The 25,090-nt window shown below is 43.3% G+C and overlaps 1 protein-coding gene across 2 annotated transcripts in view; it reads left to right on the top strand.

Annotated features, from left to right (window-relative positions):
* The window catches only part of CAPN13 (calpain 13), a 49,791-nt gene that overhangs the window by 18,980 nt on the left and 5,721 nt on the right, over positions 1–25,090 (top strand). For both annotated transcript variants that reach the window (XM_085325786.1, XM_085325787.1), the window contains 14 exons: positions 2,908–3,041; positions 4,844–5,018; positions 5,868–5,936; positions 7,887–7,972; positions 9,381–9,455; positions 10,261–10,427; positions 11,914–12,059; positions 15,033–15,193; positions 17,097–17,133; positions 18,560–18,622; positions 19,692–19,749; positions 20,856–20,923; positions 22,614–22,682; positions 23,995–24,073. In XM_085325786.1, coding sequence (XP_085181912.1) covers positions 2,908–3,041; positions 4,844–5,018; positions 5,868–5,936; positions 7,887–7,972; positions 9,381–9,455; positions 10,261–10,427; positions 11,914–12,059; positions 15,033–15,193; positions 17,097–17,133; positions 18,560–18,622; positions 19,692–19,749; positions 20,856–20,923; positions 22,614–22,682; positions 23,995–24,073 — 1,387 coding nt within the window. The remainder of the gene's footprint in view (positions 1–2,907; positions 3,042–4,843; positions 5,019–5,867; positions 5,937–7,886; positions 7,973–9,380; positions 9,456–10,260; positions 10,428–11,913; positions 12,060–15,032; positions 15,194–17,096; positions 17,134–18,559; positions 18,623–19,691; positions 19,750–20,855; positions 20,924–22,613; positions 22,683–23,994; positions 24,074–25,090) is intronic.

Raw genomic sequence — 25,090 nt, forward strand, 5'->3', positions numbered from 1 at the left:
AAGCCCTATGAGACAGATCAGAGGAACTGGCTTTTGACATTTTAAAAATAGATTTGATTTGGACAGAAGAGCAAAGCTCCTTAGTAAATCTCACTTTCTACCAGTTCTTGAAATTCTCCGAATCATCTAGGTGAGTGACTGGGATACTAACTGGCAAGCCCTACTCACTTATATCTGAGAGAACCAAATATCATATGAGGTTAGAAGAACATGCAGTATCATTAAGTCCCATAAGCTAAATTGGAGGCAGAGAGAATCACTTGACCACTCATCATCCCCTTTTTTCACGAATCTGTTTTGTTATTTGCAATTCAGTACTAAGCAAAGAGCACTAGCAGTGGCACTTCATGACCCCCTCCCTTGAACTCTCATGTAACAGCCCAGGAGGATTTTCTTACAGTCAGTCTAAATATTCCTTTATTCCTTTGCTCCTTGGAATACCAGATGTTTCTGATTTGGCACATTACCAGCACGCAGAGGTGCATTGTGCAAGATAAACCAGCTGAAGTGATACCAGTACTGCTTAAAAAACATTTAAAGGATGCAAGCTAGATTTTCTTTCATTAGAGCTTTGAAAAGGTAGGAACAATTCTTAAATCCTAAGCAGTATAAATACCTTACAGTATTTGCAAATGTTTTCCCTGACATCTCATCTGCAAATCAATGCAACTGTTTCCGGCTTTCCTCAAGCAATAAACCCTGAGAAAGCTACTCTGAATGGAAATGCCTTCTCGGAAATGCCTTCCAATTATTCCATCAAAGATATTTTACTGCCATCCACAGGCTAAGTTGCCAGACCTCAGTTCAGTGAAGGATCACAAACAAAGCATATCATATGCTAATATAAACATTTTTGCTTACAACTTTTTCTCACCTTATTGTTTCTGGATTGCCTCTCAACAACACARATTGCTGCTCTGGGCTTCATATGTAACCCTGACTATTCAGCTGCAGGAGTTAAAGAGTGTTAAGCGTTTCAGCAGTGATATTTAAGATGGTGACATTTTTGTCTGGGAAATAACTACGATGATATTATTTCATCAGGAATTAATTCAGTCTTGTGTTCGTACAGGAATCAGTTTGTCTAGTACAGAAACTCTGATGTCTCCAAAACAGAAAGTGCCAGGTGTTGTGACATGAGCASCAGCAGCTCAGCCTTGGAAACTAATAGAAATATTTTTCAGGAATTCCAGGGATTTATGGCAGAATGCATCTGCTCAAAATGGGGGTGGCCTTGCTCTAGCATAGATGTCCCTCCTCTCAGGAAGAAATAGAGGAAATTTTTAAAGACCACAAGTGGTCAAGACCTCATTTTCAGGACTCATCCAAAATGTACCTCCTAACACCATACTGTCAGTTTTCCTCTGCAGAAGAAAGTAGTTGAAAGGCATGGGATTTTCACCTTGCTTGCTTCTGGAACTTGAAGGSTCAGATGAGACCATGAGCTGAAGGTTTGTGGTAGTCAGAGTGAAGTAACTCTGTTTATTCAGCCAAAACAAACAAAAAACTACAATGCTATTGTTAGAAGGCCTCCGAACTTGGACTCCCTGCTGAAGACCACCAAGGAATTTGGCTTTTAGAAGAAGATTCATACTGCACTAATCCCCACTGCCAGCTCCTTATTGTTCTCTGCAGGTGTTTGCCCATCATGTTTGCACTTGAAGCACAGCATGAAGGTGTGGCTGGATGTCACACCTTTTCTCCATACAGACCTACTGCCAAGTGTTGACTGGTGATCAGGAGGCACCTCAGGTGACCAAAAGGACAGCTCCTTTTGGAAAGGTAGAAGCTCAGATCTTTCCAGGCCTTGCAGATCTCTTTTTCCAATAGAGGCAACCTAGTGACAGTTTTTTCCTTCAGCCGCACCCTATTGAAGTCCCACAGAACTGAGGCCTGTCCCGCAGCTGGGTTCAGAGCCCAGCTCTGCTGCCTCCCCTCATCACCAAGGCAGAAAGTAAGAGGTCAGGGGGAGGCAGGAACACTAGAATAATCAAATCTGCTTTCTCTTGAGCAAACCGAAAGCTGCTTTGCTGTTCTTGGCAGATCATGTCTTGTGCTTTTCCAACAGAACAGCTTATTTGGGGGCTTTTCATTGACCAAAGCCGTGAAAATAAAATCAAGCTAGACTAAATCTATTGCTGGCATAGTTCCACTGGAGTCCTTAGCATTACTGCAAATAGAAGCATGGCCTCTTATGATTACAAATCATGCTAAGCTACATTAGTCTGCTAATGACTCTGGAAATGGCTCCTTAAGTTCATCCCCACAAATTTCCTTCCCTGTCTTCTCCCTTGAAAAGCTGCATCAGCCAGATCAGCTGGARGAACACCTGTTCTGTCCACATGCTGGAGAGACTACCTGCATCCTCCTTACCTATCAAGGAGATGGATAACACCTCAAAATAATCTTTAGTCACTACACCATCCTTGTCTGTGACAGCGCATGTCGGAGTCTTAACTGAAACACAGAGAAAGGAAAATCTAGAGACTGGGTCATGGCAGAGGCTTTCTGGCCAAAAAGGGTGCTGCAAGGAAAAATCCAAGTGCAGCTGAGGAATGAGGCTTACTGAATTGTCTGCATGATTGCTTTTTATCATCCTGAAGGGTTGCTATTGCCCAATAATATTAGCATTAGTTTCCTATGTTGTATCTTTCCTCCTATTGATTGCAGAACTGCTTATATTTCCAAATGATTTCCTGCRCCACTGAAAAATCCGGCCACTTTGTAGCTTGTTTAGTGATGTAGAACATCAGGCTGAAACAGCTCAGAAAAGAACTTGCACATACCTATGCTTTAGATTCATTCCTGGGCTATTTCAGGATGCTGTTGCTTGACATGAATATTCGCTCTTAAAAGAGGCTCATTCTTTTATCTCTCTCTCTCTCTCTCTCTCTCCTTCTTTTGCAGTTCTGGTATTTTGGAGACTGGGTGGATGTAGTGATAGATGATCGGCTGCCTTTTCTAAATGGGAGATACCTGTCTGTACATCCTCGAACATCAAACGAATTCTGGCCATCCTTGCTAGAAAAAGCATATGCCAAGTAAATATACCCAGTCTGTTTTTCCACCCAACACTGACTGCTTTATATGCTTTCTTCACTGTCTCTTTTACACAAAGCATAAGGGAGRATTTCAGGCCCACTGCTGTGTTGTGCTGTACTGTGCTTTTGTAAAGRCTGCAGAGCAACACAGGGCCAGCATAAGCTGGAGATGTAGGTCTTGGACTGAAGATCTAAACGTGTTCAGTCCAACCCTGGGCTGTTAATGTCTGAAAATTAAAATGACCAGGGTAATCAGAAGGGTTGGGCCTCTCTTCCTTACTTTAAGCAACTTTCTTTACCTATATTTTCCCTCCCATGTTTTTGTTTGTTAAAAGCTACAGACTATGAGCAGGTATTACCTCTGTTTACAGTCACTAATCAGGTACTACTGTTTGGGACGAAACAGTGAAAGGAATCGTGACTGAAGAACATGCCCAAGCACAATACATGTACTGCTGTGAGTCTCTGATCATCTCRTTTAGCACAGAAAGCTCCGACTCTTAGCTGAGGTCCTCAGAGTACTGCAGGGTTAACGATGATTAATAAAGAAATAATGATTAATACAAAATCCTCTGAGGAGTGAAGGGATCAGAATATGACTGGTTAACATTCATAGCACTGCTATTATTAAATGAGCTGAAGAGAAATTCCTGTGCTAGGGGGAGGTACAAAGGGACTGGGACCTGGGGGACATACCCTACATCAAGCAGATATAACTATGCAGTGAAGTAAGGAGGTGTTGGGGAAAAAAAATAGTTGGTTTGGCAGATTTAGTCAAGAATAAGCAAACATTAAATCAAGGTTTGAGTGTCTTGGGAATAGAATGCATTTTGCCCTGAGATACCTCAGGAAAGTTGACTCAGGAGTCAGTATCAATCTGCTGCATAAGATTTTAATTACAAAGCACACCAAAATTCAATTAAATTAAAGTTGCAAGAAATGCTGTTTATGAGATTCCCATTTGAGAAATTTTTCCCCAGTGTCCATGACAAATTCCTTTCATCAGTATAGGACAAGGAAAACGTTCCAAAATACATTTAGCTACAGACTTCATTTGATTATGTTCATTAAATACAGTGTGTATGGTGAGGTTTAATGGCATGCTCTAAGTATGACATGTTCTATTGTATTTGCTGTCTTAATAAAAAGCACAYGATAAGAACGATGATAAGGATTGTGTTGGTGATATTAAATAATTGTCATATTATTACTGTGCTCTAGCAAAGTAGATTGGGAGCAGAGCTGTAAATTTCCTTCTGTCTTGTTTTGAGAGCATAGGCAAATATCTTTACCTCTCATTTCTTCCTATTTCCCATTTGCAAAAGGAATGCTGGCCATCTTTATAAAAAGTCATGACAAAATGTAATATAAGAGCTAACAATTTAGCTTATAAGCCCTGAAAGCTTCCATCTGAGTTGGTCACTTTTGGCTCCTTTTCTGTTCAAAAGAGAGAAACTGGATTTTTCAGGTGAAATCCAGCTCATCTCTCTTAAATGTCTGTATAGGCATGAGATACATCAAATTATTTCCTCTTCTCTGTAAGTGACTCTAAACATCTGTCTGCAATATGGAAAAATACAGAGGAAAAAGTGCCTCTTTGCCTGATTCATTCCACAGGGCATGTATTTTGTCTGGACATGTATTTCAGTCATGTTTTCTTCCATCACCTGGCCCCAGKGTCTACACACCACTGGCTTCCCCCATGCTCACCACCTCATTGTGYGTGTCCATCAAGGATACTGTCACTGTGCATTGTTTATTAAAACATGATAGAAGGACTTAKTAATTTCTCTTTTATTCAGATTGCGAGGCTCCTACCAGAACTTGCATGGAGGCTACATTTCTGATGCTTTAGTAGACTTCACGGGTGGAGTCCAAATACAGTTTTCATTAAAGGACCCGCCTTCTGATCTGGAGGAGATACTGAAAGCAGCTGACAGATCACAKTGTCTGATGGGGTGTAGCACCTCAGGACAGGTATGTCAGAAGGCCAGGAGTATATTTACGTAAGGGTTGCTCTTTTGAGAGGAACAGATCATGTAAACACACTCTATAGTAGTTACAGCTTATGGATGCCTGGAGAAATCTTAGAAGAAGAAAGCAGATAAGGCTCTGCAATAAAGCATATAAAGGAGGTAAGGCAGATATAGAATTAGCCTTTCAGAGAGAGTCCTGTGGATGTTCTCCTAGCTACTTCCATTGCAATAGAACACTATCCTCCTAAAGTAGGACTAATTTTGGCTTCATGACTGTGCAATAAATTGCTAGAAAGGCCAAAATGCATCTCTGTTCTGCAAGGGAATGCTATGATCGTGATTTGCATGCTACTGGTACAGTGCTGGGAAGCTGCAAAAGGCTTTGCAATGTTTAGCAAGTACCTTGCTAAAAGCTTGCCAAGGGTTTTCACAACATATACGGGAACACCACAAAGTGTGCGGCATTGCTCCTGTAGTGTCTAGTTCATCAGGACACAGTGCCCTGCTATTGCAAGCAAGACATGGATCAGCTCCTCAGTTCAGACGGATGATGCTGGGCAGGAGCGAAACTCTGGGCAATGACCCATTCCAAGTCATCCTGCAGCTGCACCAGCTGTGGACTGCTAAAGAATCTGCAAATATGTCAAGACATGTAGTTTTGTTGAATTTATTGTACTTTTTTATAGCTACAGTGGGAACAATTATCACATCTCTCAGGAATAGCTGAGATACTGATATAGACAAAAACAAGTCTCTTTTTCTGCCATGTCGAATGCCARTTCTGTGAGTTGATAGTCATACCTTTGCAGTGTGCCAGAGAGCTAAGGGTTGTACTTTCTCCCTTCTGCAGCTGAGGAACATAGAGCTGAGGAATGGGATCGTGCAGGGTCATGCCTACACCGTCACAGGAGCTACAAAGGTAAGATCAAGGACCTGTTCCTACCCAGTAGTCTCTTACTGCAATCACCACTGTGATGTGGAGGGCAGTCACATTGCTATTTCTATAAGGGTTATTTTAATTAACTTTACACTTTGAAGGGACTGTTGCAAGTCCCTTCAAATTTGGTCTGAATTCTAGTACATGTCAGCATGACTTGCAGGAGATGAAGGAACTTTGGCCCAGTGGGAAGAGTAAGGATGTCAGAATCCTAAACTATAATTTTCCCTAATAGGAAAATACAATTTAAATTCAAAAATCATTTTTTTTCAAAACTCTTTGATGAGCTAGAGCAAAACAGAGAGCCCATGTAGCATTTCTGAGAATTTTCATGCCACACTGTCACTTTAAAATTTCACTCTGTTTTCAACATAGAAGAGAAGAGAAGCAGTGGCTGAAATTCTGGGATTTGTTGCAAGTTGCAAATCTACATTAGTTCAGATCAGTCCCAAGCTGCCAAAAATTGCTGTGTGAAAAGTTAAGAACCTGCTGGTTCTTAACTTCATTTCTCCACTTTTGAAAGCTGTTCTAGTCATGAAGAATTTCTCCTGGCCAAATATTATATTGCCTGTGTGAAAAAAGGACCAATTTATCACTTAGAAGATAAAAGAAACAAAGAATTTCTTACAACCACAAGTGAGAACACAGCTTGGCGCAACAAGCTGTAGTGCACGTGGGGAGTGTTATAGCAAGCAAGACAAAGAAGGAAACCCAACAACAGACAAGCTATCAAGGCAGCTACAATGGCTTTTAATCCAGGAACTTAAAAGTACTTCAGAAAGGGGACATTGTTTTCCCTAAATTGTTTTTTCCCTTCTCTCTTTCTGTTTAGTGGTTTCTGGTAGTGAGCACGGCTTTGATTCATGAGGTTTGGTTCTTTCGGCTATGAGCCTCAGGCCCTCCGATGCTTGGTGACATAGTCAATGTATTTCTTCTCTAGGCACGCTTGTTTGTAGCTGAAAGGCCAAGAAGTGTTAGGGCTGGGGTTGCCAGGCTCCAGAGAGGGTCCCAGATGGCCTTCCCCAGGCAGGGGATGGCAAGGATCTCAGATTTTGTCAGAGGGAAGAGCAGGTATTTTAGCTTGCTTTTGCTCACAGTGTGTGCAGAGAGGAGAAATAGGCTCTCTCCACCTCACAAAAATACCAGGGCATCCTGGGGACATCCTATGTGGAAATGATTTAAGGCTGGCCAGAAGGCCATGCCTTTTTATCTGGAAAGAGTCTGTTATAGCATTTGTTTCCAGCACTGTCTGTGTGCTTAAAGAGAGATAGAAATACCTCAAAGGGCCTGCTCCTCCTTTCCACTTCCACTGCTCAGCTCCGCTGGCTAAAGTGAGCTGCTTCTGCCTTAAATGAGTGACAGTAAGAAGGGAAAAGCATCCAGAAACTCCAGCTACTGTAAACTACAAATCCCACTTCTTCAGCAGAAAACATTAGGTAAAGTATCTGAAACCAGAAGTCAGAGGCTGAGGTGATGCACTCTTGGGAATACTACAGAAATAGAAACACAGGTTGTATTTACCAATGGTTCTCCATGACAGCTGTCAACATTTATACACTCTGCAATTTGGTGTCCTAGTCCTCCAAAGTCTCTGACTGCTGTCTCACAGCATCAGCTGTGCAGAATTAGCAACTGGGTATTCACAGGGCTGTTGAAGCCATGTGGTGTGGCAGGCATGTTGCAGCTTCCTCCCGTGTCAGCCTGCTGTTCACTGTCCTCAGGAAACAAAAATGAGTGCAGCTTTCTCCCCACACATCATTCCTTTACAATGCAGCAAAAGACATTGATTTTTAGTTGCAGCCAAATGAGATAGAAGTTAAACCAGTCCTCCAAGGTATAGAAGAAAATACATTTTATTACCTATCCCTTCATTGAATATTGTAATCATGAAAGCTGTGACTGTGTTTTTTCTTTGTCCTTTCCTTTTTACAGATACGCTACAAGAATGGCTGGGAGCATATCATCAGGATCTGGAATCCTTGGGGCCATGGGGAATGGAAGGGCCCCTGGAGTGATGAGTATGGCTTTAAAGCTTTAATCTCATAAGGAGAGTTAGTCTTTTATAGGTTTATTATAAAGGAGCTCTGCTTAGGACCCATGCTAATGAAGCAGACATTTCTAAATCAATTCATTTATAAGCCTTGCTTCCATCTGCAAAGCCACTGTCCACAGAAATCCAATTTAGACCTGGGAATATTAATGCAGCATTGATTTTATGTTTGCTCATCTTTAAGCCTAGCTCGGGTATCTCTTTTTGTCTAAGTGTACAGTTTTCCCAGAGGATAATTCCAGATAAGTCATGGATGAAAGAACTGTTATCACATGAAGTAAGCCCTGGACACGACCCCAGCCCTGGCTGGCTGCTACTAGAGAGTTGTACTGCTGAAATTGTGCATTCACCTTMCCGTCCTCCTTCCCCTCCCATGCGTCTGAATCTGGGGAGGTTGATAATTAGCAGAACCCCCAAGAGTAGGGCAATATTTTATGTGGTATTGACCACAGAGAGACAAAAAATGGACCTCAGTTATTGCAAAAACAAAACGCAACTGATTAAATTGAACTACTTTATTGGTTCCTGCATGCAGCTTTGGAGAGTTAAGGACTACTTTACTCTCTTGCATGCACAAGCTAACATCTCTTCGCAGATAATGATACAGAAGACTGAAACAGTTTTTTTGCAAAATCAGTGTTGGYTTCTCAGTGGAATTGCATCAAGTGTTTTGCTGATTAGAGAGATGTACAGGTGTCATCTTTATCTGATTTAATAGCAAGAATCTTGCCTTCACCTGGTACTAGGATCATTTATCACTCCTCTATAGAAAAAAAGTCAGGCTAGCATGCAACATCTGGATGGGCCAGTRGATGATGCAGGCTGGGATAATAGCTATCTGCTCAGACAGTATCCTCCCATTTTTTGGAAGGATGAACTATAATCCTAACTGTAATTGAAATGTCAGTAGAGCACATTCACAGGTAAACTACATAAATCAATAAATTATTGATTCATGCTCTGTTTATTTATCTTACACTCTGCAGAAAGTACAGTTATCACTTAATTATAAATCTACTCTCTGGAAATAACACAATTGACTGGCTAATGTGCTCTCTGCATGGCGATGTAATATCAGCACTTAGGAGTGCTAAGCCTCAGTACCTCGCTAACCTRTCAGGTCYGGGGGTGRGTGATCAGGATGCAGAGGGCAGAGSYAGACCCATTTGTGGGTGGGTGACTCGAGGACAGTTACAGCAAAGGACCAGTACCMTGTTTTTTGGCCTCGGCTTAAAAGGTAGTGAGCACAGTTCTGTTCCCAACATGCAGTTTGCCCATCCCTCACAACTTGACAAGCTGAGTAGATGAATGGGTAGACCGGGGAGATGGAAACTTGTGCCTGTCAAAACTACTTGTTGATTTGCTCTTGTTTGCAGTTCTCCTGAGTGGGATCATGTTGAGCCTAAATACAGAGAAGCCCTCTGCAGGGACAAAGATGATGGAGAATTCTGGTATTTTCCTGTTGATGTTTTTTTTTAGCAGGTTTTCTGTTGTCGTTCATTATGGAATGGGATCTGCTATGCATTGTTTTTCTCTGCTCTTAGTGATGGTTCCAGGACACCCCTATGTTAGCCCTGTGCCAACAGAAAATTTGAGGTTTTCCAGGCCCTTTGGTCTCAAAGTCTGACAGAAGGCAGGAAAGGAAACAGACCAAGAGAATTGGAGTTTGCCAAGATTATGCAACAGGCTGGCAAAAAACTGAAAGAATTGAAAATTCAGCTCCCTAGTTATTGTGTCATGTTGTCCTTCCCAGTAAAGAGACAAATCTGAATCTCAGATTGAGTGCTATTGAGGGCTATAGTGGCAGACCTTACACACTTGACTGATCTGAAGATGCTTATGGCTTTTCATTACCTTTGGTTACTTTCAGATCCAATTCAGCCATGGGTAAGCCCTCCTTTATAAAAACTATTGATCATCAGAAATTGTACATTTGGCCAGTGAGGCTCTGAAGGCAACAAGGGGAACAGCAGGCTAGTGCAAGATCAATGCTGCAGTCATTGAGTGTGGTGCAGGACACAGGGGCACTATGGCAGAAATGCACAGGAGACAGCAGGGCTCCACCTGGCACTGTTGAATACGCCCAGTAACTGCACTGGGGCTTTAGGGTGACTAGAATGTGCTGAAAGCTCAGCTTTTCTGCAGGGTATCAGCCATCTGCTCAATTACAGCCTGCAAGGTCTACTCTATAACATTACAGGTGAACATGCATATCTGGCTGGCATCTCAGACTGAAAGGAGAAACGTTCTTTGCAGGATGTCCTGTGAAAACTTCCAGGAGCACTTTTCTTGGCTGTATATATGCAACAGCACCCCAACATTTTTGGACTTCGGAGATCAGAACCACACAACATGGTCTGTGGACAGGCATATCTGCCAGTGGAGTTCGATGCTCAGCACAGAAAGGAAAAACTATTCCCCTGGTAATAAATGCGCCCTGCAATCACCCTGTCCTCTCTCCTCCTTTCCTCCAGTGCTTACACTGAAACATTCTCTTTGATTCTCACTTTGCAGAAATATTGATTGCCAGTTATTAAAGCCTGCTCTTTCCCATTACAACACCTATCAGCTAAAGAGGCAGAAACAAAGCAGTAGCACCGGCTGCTGAGTTAAAACAGAAGAGCTGTGATTTAGAAACCCTAAACTCTTTAAATCAAAATGTGCTTGTCTGACTCTTTTTGGTCAATTGCAGTAGGTGCTACTAGGAACCTCATTATAAAGTCTGATCTGGCAACATACGTGGCTGGTTTTGCAGAGCAAGTAATATTCTGAAATTAAATGGATATGAAATGAAAGAATTCTGCTCCAAGCCTCTGTTTTAGAACATAGAAAATCCTTTGAGCAGATAAGACTGTTGGCTTTGCTGCCTGTGCCAGGACTATTTTGGCATTACAAGCTCTGATTATTATTATTATTGTTATTATTTTATTTAATTTTACTTTTAYTGCTGCTGCATCACTTTTGGAACTTTGCAATTTTAATCTAAGATGATGGCATTTGGTCAATGAAGGAGCTKCTTTAATCTGCAGCATTGATCCCTGACTCAGCAGCAGACAGGTTTACGCTTACAGATTTCAGTCTTCTCATAACCCTGATCACCAGCTCAGGGGATGATAATAAAACAGTGCATGTGATGCAGTATGCTGAAGACACTGGGACCCCTCAGAGCAGAGGCTGGGTTAGAAGGTGGAGGTGCTGAACTGAGAGCATGGAGAGGAAGTCATTATTCTCAGAAAGGTGTTTTACCACCAATCCTCTAGTTTAGTTCATGTCCAGAAACAGTTTTGTGCTAAAATACAGCTTTCAAAGCCAACTGACATAGCTACTGGCTTAATGTCTAGGCTGATTTAAGCAGATGTTGCCACCTCAGTCCTTTGCCCCCAGTTTGAGCAGTTTGCTGCTGCTTATGAGTGACACTTCCTATTAACCAAGAAGAAGCCGTTTCCTTCTGTTCTTCAACACTCCRTCTTTTCCATGACAAAAACTAACAGAAGGAAAGGGAAGCTAGCTTGGCCCATTTTATCTTTGTCTTTTATGGGCTATAATTTTCAAGCCACAGTGCTTTTCTGCTCAGCCACTGGATCTGCCCGGGATTGAAAATCACTGCTCTTCTGTCTCAGAGAGGGTGTACCATGTAACACATGGTGGGGGTTTGGGAAATCTCCATGACATTTATTACTTTGTCAGAGATTTCTAGAATGATTAATGACCAGTTAATTTAACTCCAGATGCCTCAGCTCCCTGCTGATAATGTAGAGACTGCAGTGCTCTATTGTATCCAAAGCATCCTGGAAAAGGAACTGCCTTTGCCCCTGGGTGTATATAAGCAAGATCTAACACACAGACTACTAAGGGATATCTAAGCACTATTATGTGACCACTACTAATATAATATCACTTTCTTARCAGGTGCACTTTCGAGGAACTCTCAATATTTCTTCAAAGTGACAGATTATGACCCCAAAACCTATAATGTGGTCATTTCACTCATACAAAAACATGCTGATAATACCCTGGATGCACAGAAATTGAAGATTGGCTTTTTGATCTTCAGGGTAAGCAGAATCAGACATTATGAACACTGTTATTTTCTATGTGGCTTACTTTACCTATAAATGCAAATGAAGGACTATATTGCCTCTTGGAATGTAAAAAGATAGTATTTTGAGAGAATTCCTGGATGCTTTCTACATTAGGATGCAAAAAGAAAGGGTAATTTAGGCAGTCTTAGTCTCATTTCTTCATATCTCAACAGAGGGAGAGTTGAATTTTCATCTCTGCAGCACCCCAGAGTAGTCCCAGGAAACTCAGAGGATCACCAGGTTACAGCAGATGCCAGGACAACATCCTTTGTGCAGCCCTGGTGAGATGCCTTGCTAGCGCAGCACACAGCCTGACAAGAACTGCAGTGCTCGAGAAGTGCTCCAGGCCAAGCAGGGGCAAGATCTGCCTCTTGATCCTCAGAATGGGCCTGTCTTTCTCATCTTGCCTTTTTCTGTCAAGCAAATGCTGTGCAAAGCTTAGCATGGCTGGGTACACTGGGAGCTCAACAGCTCCATTCACAAGACCTATGGAAAGACTTTACCCCAAACCACTGCAGATCCAAACTACACCTTACCTGGACCTCCACCACAACTTGTCTGGGCTTTTTACTTGGTGACCATTCAAGRATGTGCCATTGCTAGGATAGTTACTGTCAGAGCATTGCCAGGCTTACTGAAAGTGCAACTTCCAGTGCAGATGGATGCTAACCTTTTCAAAAGWGTTTTTGTTATTGGATGAGGAGGTCAGGGAGGACTAAACCTGAAGAATAAAAAGGAAGCAGAGACTGGTATTATCCTAACTTCACATTCTCTTGATGATGGGAGAAGTTTGTTCTAATCCCAGACTTTGAATAATTTATACCGTAACTCTAACAGCTATGGCTCTGTAGCTCATAAAAAACAGTGCCAGGGATCTCTCATGAGGAGTAAAAGGTGTAATAAAAGGAGCATCCCTCCACTGAATAGGGGTCCCTGTATTTATGCAAAGAGATCTTTTACCTGGGGCAGAGATCCCTCCACGCTCTATCATGATGTACGCCCATCTTAGTCACCCATTTTGACAGAAATGACCCACTTTTGGGAGCTGATGGCAGGGTTCTTGGTTCCTTCAGAAAGAAGTAGTTGTCCAATCAGGCAGGCAGAATAGAGGACAAGTTTGCGTTATTCATGCTAGGTGTTTAAAACTTATTCTTCATCTTTATTCCTCTCAAATAGATCCTCAGGTATGTTCATTTAATTTTTCTCTCTCTTGGTATATTCTCCGAGATGGATGAAATTCAGTGAGTATGTCAGCTCTGCATGACACAGCCCTCTGTGGGGTGCTCAGCTCAGACTCAAGTCAGGCTTCTGATTCCCCTAGAAATGAGACATATTGCAGATCACATGAGAGCTGAATGGCAAGGCCAGAACAGACTGTTAACAAGGGCACCAGGATAATTGTGGGGTGCCTAGTTAACGAAGAAAAGTGGACTGTCGTGCTGCTCTATCACAAAAGCAACCACACTGTAGCTTTTAGCGATATAATGATATTGGTACAAATCCCCATAGCAGGATTAAACAGAAAATATTCCCACATAGACAAAGTCTAAGCTTTATAGCACGAGAACTGTTATACCAGCTCCTATAAGCCAGTCCAGCATCCTGCCCCTGATAGCAGTAAAGCCTAGTCCAGGGTACAGGTGTGGCGGTATATTCCCTTGGCTTAATTCTCAACTTCTCACGTCAGTGCCTGAGGGCAACTAGAGGTGGTATCTTTGCATAGAAGATACCATGAGTTTTCTTTGCACAAGGAGAGTGCAAGTGCTAAGATTCATCTGGTCTGACTCCTCCTCTCTCAACAGCTTTCACATGCCATTATTCAGCAGCAGCATTATTCGTCATTCAATACCTTTTGAGATGCATCAAATCTTTGCTGTAAAGCAAAATGGATATTATCCCTTGGCAGGATGAGAGGGGAATACAGTGCAGTCAAGGATGCAAAACTGAATGGACATATCTGATAGCTCTAGGAAGCCTTTGATTAAATACAGACATGAAACACTAATACATGGCTGTGAGGGAAGTTTAATGTTGTGTGATAGAGCTGAGCAATGTATAGAGCCTGATTCTTATCTCTCACCAGTTTTGACTTCATTGAGATATTAATCTACTTCTGCTTTTTACCAGAAGGAATGTGGAATGAGACCCAAAAGTAAAAAAGGATTTTGTGCCATTTATTTCTTTCCGACACTGCTCATTTCTATCAGCTGAAGATCTGACCCATAATACTTGGCAGTCTATGCACCTCCCAATCCCTCTGTAACAGTAGTCATCTTTTTTATTTCTCTCAAAATAGCAGTTTTATGTTATTTTCTCCCAAAGGCATGGCTCATAAATAACTCTGCCACGCTGTATAACCATTCTAAATGGAATTTATACACACTGATATATTTTGAGGAATATGTTTAGTAAGGGTTTTTTATTATGCTATCTTTACATGTCATCATAGTAATAGCTGTTACATTGTATTTGTTTCATCTCAGCAAAAATACTGGAATAACAAAAGAAAGATCAGGATATGCTATTTTCTTACAACACTTTCTGTAAGGTTTAGGCTGATATTCTTGAAGCATTGTCATCTAGGTGAGATACTTTGTGAGGTCCCAGACCACTCTACATCATGCTGTATCTCAAGGAAGTTCTTGTGACAGTATTCACCTTGGTTCCTTGATGAACTCCAGCCTGTTGAATGTTGACTTCAATCCACTCATCCACATTTTGCCTTCTATTTCTTTCACTTCTTCCACCCTTGTGCAGTTTTGATGCATTCTGTGATAGAGACTATATCCTAGGCAGGCTTTGCCTGCCACTATGGAGGATAAGGCATCTTGGATCGAGYGTAGATTCAGAGATCTGTGGGAATTTAAGACAGCTGTGAGTACACTTACTGATATACTTTGGTTCCTGACATGGAGAGGTGGATTGTCAGCTATATTTTTCTTTCAGAAGAACTCCAAAATCCTGAAACAAGATTTTGCCTTGGCCCGAGATGTGACCAACTACTTTATCCTGAGCCCAGGAACCTATGCTGTCCTTCCTGTTACGTCAGAAAACCAAGAATTTGAATTTCTCTTACGAGTTTTCCTGAAGAATCAAGACTACAATGGGTAAGATGATGATAAGTACTCCTCATAGGCCCCAGACTTACCGTGTGCCAAGATTTAAGAATTTAATGTCAAGATAACTAATGTAGCAATTTACTTTTAACATTCTCTAGAAGAGAATTGGAAAAACAAAGCTGAGTGTTAAGTGCTCTGTTGAGGGGAATCAGATGTATAAAATCAGATGAATACGGGTGGCCATTGCAGAACAGATTAATAGCTCATCTGCAGTCATCAGGGGTCTCATCTTCAATACAAACAGCCACACTTCCTGGGGCACACAAGTGAATGATAGTTATGAGATATGTCCTACCAGGTTGTGGYGAAATCTCTCTTTAATGAAAGGAGGACTGAGATCTTGCTTTTYCTAACATTCATTATTAAGTAGAGTCATAACTGTTGTACCAGCTGGACCCCATATGGATCAGATCCCCACTCTCCTCGGAGTGGTCGAGAAGCAAAGAACAGTGAAAGTCTGTGATCCTGTGACCCGGATGCTGTAGGCAGATTCACTAAACAAACTGGCTGGTAGGACTCCCCATGCGTATAAGAAGTGCCTTAAAGGATAAGTTTGATTGAAAAGTAGTATACTAGTCAATGTAAAGACAGCTATCGCCAGATTTTGTATAAACATCTGGTTGCGCTTTATCTAAAGGAGGAAATCACAGCACACAGTGTTACCAACTAGCTTCAAGTATCAGTTGCACAGTGGCTTTCCTTCAGTAAGTTTTAGAGTAGAGGTGATAAGAGAGCTTACCTCATAGACCCGTATCTTAATAATGAGCTTGTTTTCTGGGCACTGGCCTCTGGCAAAAAATATCCCAGAATCAACTGTGGCAACTACTTAGTTATGGAAAACAAACACGAGAAGACTGTCCTTTGGGCTAGACTGATTTCAGCATGATTCATGCACGATACAGCTCAGCCGTGGGAGGTAGTTTTTTCCAGGAGAGCCTACAACCCTTACACATGTTCGTAAGTGAGCTCCAGGGCAGCCCTTAAGAGAGTGTATCTCATTCCCATAGGTCTCAGTGGTGCCTAGCACTCAGATAGCTCTGAGAGTCTGGGCCTTGCTCTTCAGACTGTCTTCGGGGACCACAGGAGTCCCCTAAGCAGCTAGGCACAACTACTACTTATAGCATATTGACTTGTACTAAGAAGAAGGGAGGACGAACACTATGTGCTGAGAGGCTACCATATGGGGCACTGTGTTTGCCATCTGGAGGCTGGTGCCTCACAGTGAGCCTGAGGAAGTTTAGGAAATTCTGCAGACCTTTGGCCTGCCTAATTTCTTCACTGAAAGCAAACCTCAAATGTTGAATGCTGCTACTGAGACAGCCTCGGCAGCAGCTGTAGGAATGATGCCCCTGGCTTAATTTTATGTAGTCTACAAACATTTAAAACACGTTGCCTTTTCATAGCCTGCAGGCTCTTACTCAAGAAAGTGTTCAATTTTATTTTCACAACTGTTAAACTAGGTAAAGGGAAAACAGGTGATTTTTTTTCCTGTTTCTTTTTTCTTTCTTTTTTTTTTCCCTTTTTTTTTTTTTTTTTTTGGTGAGGCTTAAGGTAGGACAGCCTTGGCTTCTGCTTAGCAAGGCATGCTCAGTAGTGTGACCAGTCACCTGTTCTCTGCTGCTGGTCCCCTCCAGGGGCAGCTCAGGGTAGGGGGTGGTGCTAGACTGGTTAGAGACTCAGACCTGCTCCTATGTGGTTGCCCAGGGAGACCTGGGAGGGGTATACAGGTGTGACTGAGCTGTGACAATCTGGGAGGATTGAGTGCTGGGCACCTTGCAGGATCACATGCCAGGGAGAGTGGTCCTGTCAACACCTGACTCCCACCACATCTGCAAATCAGGGCTCCAAAAGGCCATTTTCTCCCAGTATGACTCTTGTAACTCTTTTCTAGGGAGCCAGACTACCCGCTCAGCCCAATGCTGCCGAAGGTAAGAGACTGTGAAGATTGATCGAGATACTGGTGGTGGTGAATGGTTCCCAGGGAACTACCACACCCACTCACTAGCCAAACTTTCTCTCCTTCCCTTCCCAGTACACCAGCCATCGCTTTGCCCTTGCCTCCTTTCACTACCTGGTACCAGTCCTGAGTTCAGTTTTGGCACCCTTACCTTGTGAGAGAAGGTGGCCAAGCTGGGGTGCCTCTCTGGAGACAAGGGATTCAGACTGAAGCCCCTCCTCTTCACGCTTGCCTCTTGCAAAGCCTGATTTCTTAAGGAAGTTAAGTTTATACAGTCATTCTGGCAGCCTATCAGCCTGTCCCTCCCACCTTACAACCCATCAATCAACCAAATGTGGAAGAGGGGAGAGTATTTCAAAGACATTAAATTCTTCCAGTGTCTGTAAAATGAGGATCCAAGGAGAAGACAGAGGGAAATGAAAAAGTCACAGCATGAGTATGACCTTTTATAAAAAGAAGACACACCTGAGCRCACATACTCTCCCTGTAGGAATGACTTCATTTAGAGGTTGCATCTTATTAAGCAGAGGAGTCCATGCAGGCTAGGCCAACAACAAATTTCTTTGGATTTTCACCAGGATATCTTCACAAACCTAAGGGAAATTACATCTGAAAACTGGGTGAGCTTGATTCTGTTCAGTAGAGCCTGAGTCTATTCAGTGCTGCTGTCTTCCTGGTGCTTGAAGCTAGGGTTGCTTGCAAAACTGTGCTTCTGTGTGGGCTATTATTTATAGTAATGCAACCTGAGTGCAGGTACTTGAAATCAAAGATGTAAAACTGCTTCAAGAGAAGGGAAAATTGGTTCCTTTCCTTTTGATTCATTTTCCAGCCTACAATTAAGGCCCATTAGAGAGGTAGTGTAAATAGTAGTTTATTATCCTTTCCACTGACTAGCTGTCAATTTATTTGGAGTGTCATTAACCCATGTTTTAGCTTTGACCAACATGTCACCCACTGCTTCTACTCTTGCCCAAGCAAGTGGATCTCACTGGTGTGAACTATCTGTCATGGAGCCTAAAGAATCTTGTCACTTTGCCTGCTTTCTACTACTTCCATCAAGTGTCCCCCCTTGCCTGACTCTCTTAAACTCCCCAGCATTGCTCAGGTGAAGTCAAGCTTGCCTTAGAAGGGGGCCTGGAAGGGGCTAGGGAAGGCAAAAGTCCACAGCTGCTATATTGTCTTCATCCATGTTACTATACCCTTCTTGGTGCATCTTCATATGCTTTGAGCCAGTGGTCTCAACTGAGGGCTGTTAGTAAAGATCAGGCCTCACATCTCTATTCTCATTTACTTACTTGCTGAACTTCGTCCCACCTGTTTTCTGTCATCTTCCTCAGATCTTGAGCTGCTCCCTTAATAACTGAATTGTTTGTGTGCATACTTTTTCTCTGAACCAGGATGAACCAAGATTCAACCAAGACAGCTCCTATAAGATTATTTTCCTAAGATACGCCAATCAGGTACCTCATCTGTAACATCTTGATGAAAAATAAAACCACAAAAGGCATGTGGATTTGTAAAAGTAAAAGTAATCTCCAGTGTTCATACTTATCCATTTAGAAAAATGATTTTTTGTTTGTTTGTTTGTTTGTTTGTTTGTTTGTTTTTTAGAAATCTATGTTTATCCTCAATTGGATACCCTCGTAGCAGTATTGACTCATCTGCCAAAATCCCCAGAAAAATAGAACTTTGAGCTGGAATAGATTGGCCAGCCCCATATATAGGAAGAGAAGTGGAGATCTGTGGTGGCACTGATGGTGGAATTACATGTGTGCATTTTTTGTCTTTGGTTTTTTCGTTACAGAAAAGCAATTAGAAAGCCTCAGCTATTCCCTCCTCTCATCAGCATCGTTTTCCATTTGTCTTTATGGCATTTGGAAACCAGACATCAGTCAGTGTTTGAGTAATTGATTCCTGCTCTTTCTGAGCCAAACTGTGTGTGTTCACAGAGATTCTTTTAATGGTTTAATAAACTGTTATAAAGGACTCCTTGACTTAGTCAAGAGAAAAAAATCACTGCCAAAAGTCTTTGCACAGTAGACCTCTTTGCAGTTAATAGTTATATCAATCCATTAAGGTGAAGATGACACAGACTGTCACGTTGAATGCACCAAAAGTGTCTTGCCTGAGGGAGAGTTTAAAACAATGTTGTGCTGGGCAGCTGAAAGGCGATAGCACCCATCTTCTCAGCTCACTTACCCAGGTACCCTGCTCCACCTGTGCAGCAACAGCTCCCCAGCCTGAAACCAGTAAAGAGGATGCCAATGAATTAGCAAGCGTTGCCATCAACACTGAAAGCAGAGATGCTATCCTATGGTGTTGGGAGTGTTTGTAACTCCTCTCCAGACCCCGGCAGGAGAGGACAGTGAGTGGCCCCAGGGCACAGAGGGCTTGATTTTCAGCTCCTCTGGCAAGAGCATAGCTCCTTATGAGCTGCCACAGTGCACAAGTGAAGAAGTTTTAGATGAAAGTGAGGCAGGAGAAAGCCTTATGCTCACAGACCTCTCCTTCTGTTTTATTCTGCATTAGGGCTCAGCTATTGATGCCTCACAACTGCAACAACTGCTTAATAAAGAGATCCTGCAAGGTAAAGCTTTTACAACCCAGCTAATGTCTTTTCACACTTCTCTATCCTTCTTTTTGTGTAAATTAGATAGAGGATTTAGTGGTGTCCTGATGGTCCTCAAAAAATCTTCAGAGTGGCTTATTGCGCTACTGGAGCCTGAAGAACGAGGAGTGCCTCCACCAGGGCTCCTTTATACWCACAACAGTTTGGTTTTATTCAAAAAAATGAAAGTATAGTTCACATGAAGAGGATGATGCAAGCCAGCACAGCTGCCAACAGACTATTTAATGCGTGGCCGCCAGTGAAGTCATGTGTTTATTGCTGCATAACTGCTGAATTGCACCTTCTCCCTCTGGCTCTCCCCTGAAGTCCGTGAGTGGTGCCACGGAGGCCTCTGCTCTGTGACACTCTGCCTACCCTGCCCCATGCTGCCGTGCTGCCCTTTTCCTAGACACCCCATAGCCAGCCTCCCCATGCCACTCCAGCTCCTCCAATTCCAGCAGGAACCTGGCTCCCTGGCAGGGCTGTACAACTGAGCACCCTGGGCAGCTGTGCCCCCTACTCTTCTTGCTGTCTCCCAATCCCCCTTGGCTCCTAGGGCTGACTGGCAACATTTCCCACCCCTCCTAACTTGCCTGCTCCAAATACAGCTTATTATAGGCACAGCCTGAGTGTTCAAACCAGTTCAGTCATGCACAAAGCTCCGAGTGCTCTCAGGCTTGCTAACTCAGCCTGGATAGCCTTTCTTATCACTGCCATTTCATCAATCCATATTCTCACAGGGAATAGTTTCCAGTGAGGAGACAGGTGGGTGCAAGCTGTGCAGAGTAACTTTGAGCCTAAGCTGGGCAGCTTTCCTTGGGATCCCTGGGCTTTCCAGGGATCATTACTGATATATGAGATGTGTCAGGTTCCTTTCGTGGATCTCAGCCTGACTTGCTGCCCTTCCTGCTGTCTCAGAGCCTGAGCCTGGTCCTGGGGCTTTCCAGGAACATGATACTTAAGAGCGATGTCCCCTTTCCCTTTCCCCTTCACTGTCCCCTTCACTCACCCTTCCAGTGGGGGAATGGTGCCTCTCCAACCCATCTCACTCTCTCTGATTTCTTCTGTTTTGTCAATCTGTGCAGAAGAAATGACCAGCCTGGGAGGAAGATTCAGCTTCGATTCGTGTAGAGGCATTTTAGCTCTGATGGATGTATCCTTTCAGCAGAAGCAATAAACTTCCCCAGTGTTGCTCATCCTTGCCTTGAGTTATGGCTGAGCTGAGCATTCCAGTTTGAGAACCTGCAAGTAAATATTAGCCACAAGCCTCAATAAATAATTGTCCCAGAGTCTATGCAGGACTTTGCCATGTGTGCCCTGGCTCTGAGTGTCTCTGTTGAAAGACAGAGATCAGCTTCCAATTTGAAACCTACCACTACCAGTAGACTCTGTCCTCTGATTTCCCCCCCCCCTGTGGGTGTCCACCCTTGGACTTGGGGTCCCAGGCAGAGGCTGGGGTGAGGAGGCAGCACAGAGCCTGAGCTCAGCTCAGCTCTCCCACCATGGCTGCACCCATACCTGCMTGTGAAGACAGCAGCCAAGCCCCAGCACTCCTAGCACCTGCAGCAAAAGCTGGCGTTAGGGAAAAGGCATTATCACTGCTGAATCACACCCGTGTGCCTGGCAGGCTATTCATCCTGCAGTGTGTGCCTTCCCTATTTAGATGGATTGCAGAGTCTTTTTACTGTTAACAAGACAACATTGGAAATACATTGCTGGTTGTTGTAGAACAAGAGGGTTTCTTGATGAAAACATAAATTCTCCCTGGTGTGTTTTCTCTCGCTTACTTGCTTGCTGTCTCTTTTCTTMCATGCCTTGGAATAACTTTGAGACATTTTCAGACCTTTACAAACTACTGGAGAATGAATAAAAATGACCAGCAGTGCTCCTCTCTTACCAGCTTTCTGCATCTATCCAGCAAAAGACATTTTTCCTTCTTCCCAACACCCTCTGTGTCTAAGAGGATGCTGTGAATGCATGGCATGTGCAAGGAGCTGGCAAAGCTACCATTCTGCTTTAATTCAAGATGGATTTTTCAGTCTCTGGGCTGCATACAACCCATATACAGTGTGACCTATCCTGGCCTGCAAAGACAGGAATAACCTTTTTCAGCCAAGTTTCATGGTGGTAGCACTTGTCTGCATGTATTTCACTAGAGATGAGTTTTACTTTCAAAGAGCTTTTGCTATCCCAGTTGCGTTAAGGGTTGCGTGTCTACCTAGGGCTCCTGGATGATGTACAGAGGTGAGGAAGTCCCTGCCATATTTCCCAGAGCATCCCAGGAAGATGTCTGTTGACACTAGCCCATGGTGAGGAGCTGTATTCTTGCTTACAGCATATGTACAACTCTAAGGCTGCCAGCRACTGCTGACAGCAGGGGTGAGGATCAGCCCCTCATGCTCACCTGTGCATACTCAGCTTGCAGGATCTAGCCAAGGTTAATGCTATGCAGCCCCATGCGCAGAGGCACTGCAAAGCACACAAGCTGCACGGACCTCGAGCACTGGATCTCATTCCTTCTTGAGGGTCACTATGTTCAGTGCCTACATGTAAACTGGAGCAATCACTGCAGGCTCCTTTGTGCTTCAAGGCACCAGATAAATACAAACCAATTGCTCTTTACAAGCACAAGTGTGAGCAGTTGTACAATGTGCCAAAAAAGGTGAGTTTAAGTATAATTGAAAGCAGAAAAGTTCTTGGTACACACAAAGTAACAAGCAGCAGAGACTGCATCTTTTGCTTTTCTTTGTGTGAATGAAGCTGTGCCTTAGGCAGCAACCTAGGAAATGAAGACAGTGAGGTTTAGCTCTCATTGACTGTTTGATTCTTAACTAAAAGCGCAGCTCAACTCTAATGGAAGACTCACACTGCAGGAGTTTGGGAGCCTCTGGAGACGTCTCGCTAAGTACATGGTAYGCGTGGGCTGCCCTCTGTTCTCTGCTCATACTGAACTCTTGGRCTTTTCATCAGCAGGGTGCAGGCACTCTGTCATATCGCAGGACTGTGGGGAAGCATACTAAAAAGGCTGGGCAGCTTGGTGGGTCCAATTTCTGTCTTCTAATGCAAAGGCTGACAGATCAGGTAGTAGGTGGTATGTGTAAAGTGCTCACAATGAGCAGTCAAGSCATTTTTAAGTAGGGAATGTTGAGGAATAAATGGGAAAAGGTGATAAGCCTCATTAGGCCTAGACTTTGATGGAACTCTCTCTGTTTGTGTGCTGCCACTTGAAATTTTTTAAAAGTTTTCTAAGCTGAAATGAGTTCTCAGACACAGTCATCTGAAAAAAACATCACTTCCTCACTGTGTTAGTTTTTAGTGCATCTGACAAAACTGTTCCTGGTTCCATGGATGTCTCTGCTCCAGGATGAACATTGAGCCTGGAAGCAGTGAGGACAATAGCTAGGTATTTAGGGTTCCATCAAAGTTCAGATGGCTTCTCTGAGTCAGGTTCTTCTCCCTCTGGGCTTGCTTCAGGAGGGGGAGATTTCCTGACTCCTCAAAGTTGCATGGGTTGGAAGAAACGTGCTATTCCACTCAGGCTCCTTTCATCCCACTTGAGGTGGTCTGAGGTTATGTGGCACATGTGGTGCTCATTCCCCAGCCAGCAAAGGTGCTCTTCCCACTGACAGTGCCTGCAGCTGTGGCTCATAGGGGCTCAGCCAGGGGTATGCTGGGAAGATGGCMACAAGTTCTCCTGAAGCTTGACGGCTCCTGACTTATTTAATGTTTTATGGATAGTGTCTTTCTGGTGGTGGAGGTGTGAGTATTCCCATTGCTCTCTGCATGTATAAAACAGTGAAAGGAAGCAAAATGAAAGGCCTCTACCCACCTAAAACTGTGGGATTTTTTTATGCTTTAATGCTACAAAAACGCTTGGCAGAGTGGTGAGATAACTAAACCATTTTTAGYATCTGCTTTTTCCTTATGCTTTTCTTTCTGTCTAATAGTGCAGGACATTACTGCTGGGAGGTTTCAGTAGTGGAGGGCTGAGGACAAACTTCGTAGAGTGTGTGTCTGGCACTGGGTTAGGATTTCAAGGAGTTGGGGTGTACTGATTGTTCCTTCTAGAAAGAAAAAAGCTAYTTTATGATGGTCCATTTAGTCTGCTACATTTGCTTGTAGCCCATTTATTAAGGAGGAAAAATAACCTATATAATTAGATATAGTAGTAAATTCAGGGAATGCTGAGGTAGTCTTGAAATCTGCTTTTATGTTGTTTTTCAGGATATTTTCAAGAGGGAAGGCAGAAATCATTCTGGGTTTCTTGATGTGTCTGCACTGAAGAGCGCGATACGGAGAGCAGGTATGCCCAGATGCGTGGAGCAGCTCCTCCTCTCTGGCAGTGTAGGAAAGGCTAAAAAGGGAGAGAGAGAAGAAGAAACAACTTAAAAAAAAAAAAAAAAGTGATTTGAAATGTGCAGAGAAGCCGGTTAGATCAATGCTCTGCTCGGAGTTACCTGTCTCAAAAGGATCACTTTGTTGCTGAAAGTTGAGACGGAAAGTTAATTTCACCATGAAGCCTTTTCCTTGCCATGTGGTCCTGCTGTCTGGAGTGCAGAGAAGTGTCAGCCTGTGCAGCGGCACCCATGCATGGCACTGCAGAGGGAAAGGCAGTAGAGGTAGGCAGAGGCCCCAGGGTCAGCCTGAGCTGGAGCCTGRATTATCCTTAGTTCTTCTAGGTCGTGGACAGAATGTACAGTGGGGAAAGGAGCAAGAGCAGCTGATTCTTGCACATTTTGGTGCTACCTGGAATTTATGTAGCTTAGAGAAGACTGAAGTAGGATCTTACCAATGTGTGWAAGTATCTGAAAGGAGGATGTAGATAGGATGGGGCCAGACTCTTCTCAGTGGTGTCCAGCGACAGGATGAGAAGTAATGGRTGCAAACTGAAACACAGGAAGTTCTGTCTGATTGTAAGGAAAAACTTCTYTACTGTGRGGGTAACTGAGCACTGGAACAGGTGGCCCRGAGAGGCTGTGAAGTCTCCTTCTCTGGAGATATTCCAAAGCTGTCTATCATGTGCAATGTGTTCTAGGTGGCCCTACTTGAGCAGGGGTGTTGGACAGATGATCTCCAGAGGTCCCTTCCAACATCAACCATTCTGTGATTCTCTCTAAGGCAGTGAATAAGCCTGCAAGGAAAGCTACAGTGACAGACTGTTACTTAGTTTGCACTGACCTCTGTTGGCTACAGTAAGGCTGAAACTTCCAGCATGTACATCAACCCCTTTGTGTAAGAGACACATTCAAAGAGGGCCATCTCTTTGGAGACTTTGTGTGAAGAGCATCGTAGAGAAGGCAACTCACCTGTAACCTTACTG

The sequence above is a fragment of the Rhea americana genome, unplaced genomic scaffold (assembly GCF_003343005.1).
Source record: "Rhea americana isolate MKP2758 unplaced genomic scaffold, rheAme1 scaffold_123, whole genome shotgun sequence".
NCBI lineage: Eukaryota > Metazoa > Chordata > Aves > Rheiformes > Rheidae > Rhea > Rhea americana.